Source organism: Salvelinus sp. IW2-2015, linkage group LG32, assembly GCF_002910315.2.
Source record: "Salvelinus sp. IW2-2015 linkage group LG32, ASM291031v2, whole genome shotgun sequence".
Lineage (NCBI taxonomy): Eukaryota > Metazoa > Chordata > Actinopteri > Salmoniformes > Salmonidae > Salvelinus > Salvelinus sp. IW2-2015.
The window spans coordinates 28,351,121-28,353,774 of NC_036871.1; the positions used below are offsets into that span (position 1 = coordinate 28,351,121).

The following is a 2,654-nucleotide window of genomic DNA, read 5'->3' on the forward strand; positions in this document are numbered from 1 at the left end:
ACTTGCAAGACTCCATTTGTACTTAATATAGCTTGAGCAAAACAGCCACCTGTACTTATAGCTTATTTACATTAGATAGCCCATGTAGTCGATATGTGCAGTTACATAAATTGAGCTACCTGCACGGGGTCTGGGTAGAGGTTGCCAATGTTGTGTTGAGGGTATGCATGTTCTGACTGAAAATGACAGCAAAATATAACTAAAGTAATGATCCCATCTAGTGGCAAAAAATGAAAATTGCAGAAACATTTAATCATGGGGACCCCCCCCAAAAAACAATCAATTTAGTGCATTTATTTTCAAAAATAATGAGTCAACTTAAACTTAGTGGCGCATCCATAGTCTTAATTGCATTCCTGCTGCATTTGATACACTCATTTTCTACTTTGAACTAGTGTATTTGGTGACAGCTTTGGTGCCCTCTGACACGGCGTGCTTGGCCAGCTCTCCAGGTAGCAAGAGTCGGACTGCGGTCTGTACCTCTCGGCTGGTGATGGTTGAGCGTTTGTTGTACTGGGTCAGACGAGATGCCTCAGTTGCAATGCGCTCAAACACGTCGTTGACGAAGGAATTCATTATGCTCATTGCTCTGCTGGAGATGCCAGTGTCAGGATGGACCTAGAGACAAAGAACACATGTCATCAAGTTGAAAAGAACTAGAGCAAGTAGTTAGTGCCTTTAATTCTTTAAAGTTTACACTGTGGGGGGGGGGGGGGGGGGGGGGGGTCTAAGATGAAATGTTTAAAGGTCAAAATCTAAGACCCCTTAGGTACCCCCCCCAAAAAAGTGGCCTTTACTAATAGACTACAGAAACACTCAACAGCACAAAAAATATAAAATAAATAAGGTTGAAGTATCCTATAATCTATGAGGACTCAAGATACACATTTAACACCTTATTTGTTGGCACAAACATCCATTATTTGTATGGGTTGACTTTATAGCAAAACACCATCATGTTCATGAGTCTCCCCTTTCTATACGGTGTTCATATTAGTTTGTGGCCCAAACATCCAGCAGCTCAACATTTGTGAGAAGACAGATTTTCGGGATGTCTCCTGGTCTGAGAAACAGCGCTGTAGCTCTGCCACTTTCCACCACAGATGTAGAAGGGTGACAAAAAGTTGTGGATTGAGACGCAGCCCATGCAAAAACATGTCTATTTTAAATTGATGGATTTGGATGGAGATTTTATTTTTGTTACTTAGAATGAGGCAGCGGTGCCTCAAACTGCGGGGTTAAAATATCATATTGATAGGATAGATATACAAAAAATAAATAGTCACCTCGTCACCAGCCTAATTGCTCATGGGCGAAACTAAGGTCTTTAAAACGAGACTAAGCAACAACAAAAAATACATGAAAGCACATTTTCCGACACTTACCTGCTTCAAAACTTTATAGATATACACTGCATAAGTCTCTCTCCTCTTGGCTTTTCTTTTAGTCTTTTTCTCTCCGACTGCCTTTCCCTTCTTCTTGGTTACATCGTTACTCATTTCAGAAACTGTGCATACAACAGTAATTTAAGTGATAAGTCACGATTTAAACAGTAAATTGTTCTAATAAGGTACACGTTTGTTTATGTATAAGACCTACCTTTAGATACAGCGCAACCGGGATTATATGTATAATGCTGTCAGCACTGTTGTGGTCTATTCATCTGTAATTTCTGCTTCATCAAGCTGTCACAACCTGTTTTTAAGTGGCCATTAATTAATGGACAGCTCACGTGGTGTCTATGCAGGTGCAGCCTATTGAAAAATCAGCCTGTCATTCATGCACAGTCCACTGGGGGTCATGCGTGCACCAGCATTGTACTTGTCAATAAGCATTGCATCAACAACAGTCATCATCAGCTCGTGATTCAGATTTTGGAGTACAAGTAAATTAATTTTCTTGTAGAATGACGACAGTGGTCACACTTTCCTCAGCAATTTACACAGTGCATAATGGTCCTTGACTGTGTGTATAACTGGTTATGACAATTTTACTTTCAGCCTTGCAAATTGGCTGAATATTTTTTTTCTTCTGAATATCATTTTAAAGACTCCCTTATTCTGTATTTTCAGGAGACACCAAAGGCAGCATGTAATCACAAAAGGTAGCCTACATTAGGCTCCTGAGTGGCTCAGCGGTCTAAGGCACTGCATCTCAGTGCTAGAGGCGTCAGTACAGACACTATTTCAATCCCAGGCTGTATCACAACCAGCCATGATCGGGCATCCCATAAGGCGGCACACTTACTTACTCTCAACATGCAAATAATGTATGTCACAATTATACTGAACAAAAATCAAATTGCAACAATTTCTAAGATTTTACTCAGTCAATTGAAATACATTAATTAGGCCCTAATCTATGGATTTCACATGATTGGGAATACAAATATGCATCTGATTGTCACAGGTACAAAAAAGGTAGGTTCATGGATCAAAAATCCAGTCAGTATCTGCTTTGACCACCATTTGCCTCATGCAGGGCGACACATCTCCTTCGCGTAGAGTTGATCAGGCTGTTGATTGTGGCCTGTGGAATGTTGTCCCACTCCTCTTCAAAGGTTGTGCGAAGTTGCTGGATATTGGCGGGAACTGGAACGCTGCCATACACGTAAATCCAGAGCATCCCAAACATGCTCAATGGGTGACATTGAA

At 40.8% G+C, this 2,654-nt stretch overlaps 1 protein-coding gene across 1 annotated transcript; it reads right to left on the reverse strand.

The window, feature by feature from the left end:
• Nucleotides 1-233: 233 nt before the first annotated feature.
• h2bk1 (H2B.K variant histone 1) lies at nt 234-1,677 on the reverse strand. Its single transcript, XM_023977804.2, has 3 exons — nt 1,600-1,677; nt 1,386-1,507; nt 234-618 (listed from the first exon to the last, which is right to left on the reverse strand). The coding sequence occupies exons 2-3, from the start codon at nt 1,497-1,499 to the stop codon at nt 382-384; spliced, it is 351 nt and encodes a 116-aa protein (XP_023833572.1). The 5' UTR covers nt 1,500-1,507; nt 1,600-1,677; the 3' UTR covers nt 234-381.
• Nucleotides 1,678-2,654: the final 977 nt, after the last annotated feature.

Coding starts and splice junctions, on each gene's coding strand:
- h2bk1 (XM_023977804.2), bottom strand. CDS start 1,499: ATGAGTAACGATGTAACCAAGAAGAAGGGAAAGGCAGTCGGAGAGAAA. Junction 619..1,385: donor TCTATAAAGTTTTGAAGCAG/GTAAGTGTCGGA, acceptor CTTTGTCTCTAG/GTCCATCCTGACACTGGCAT.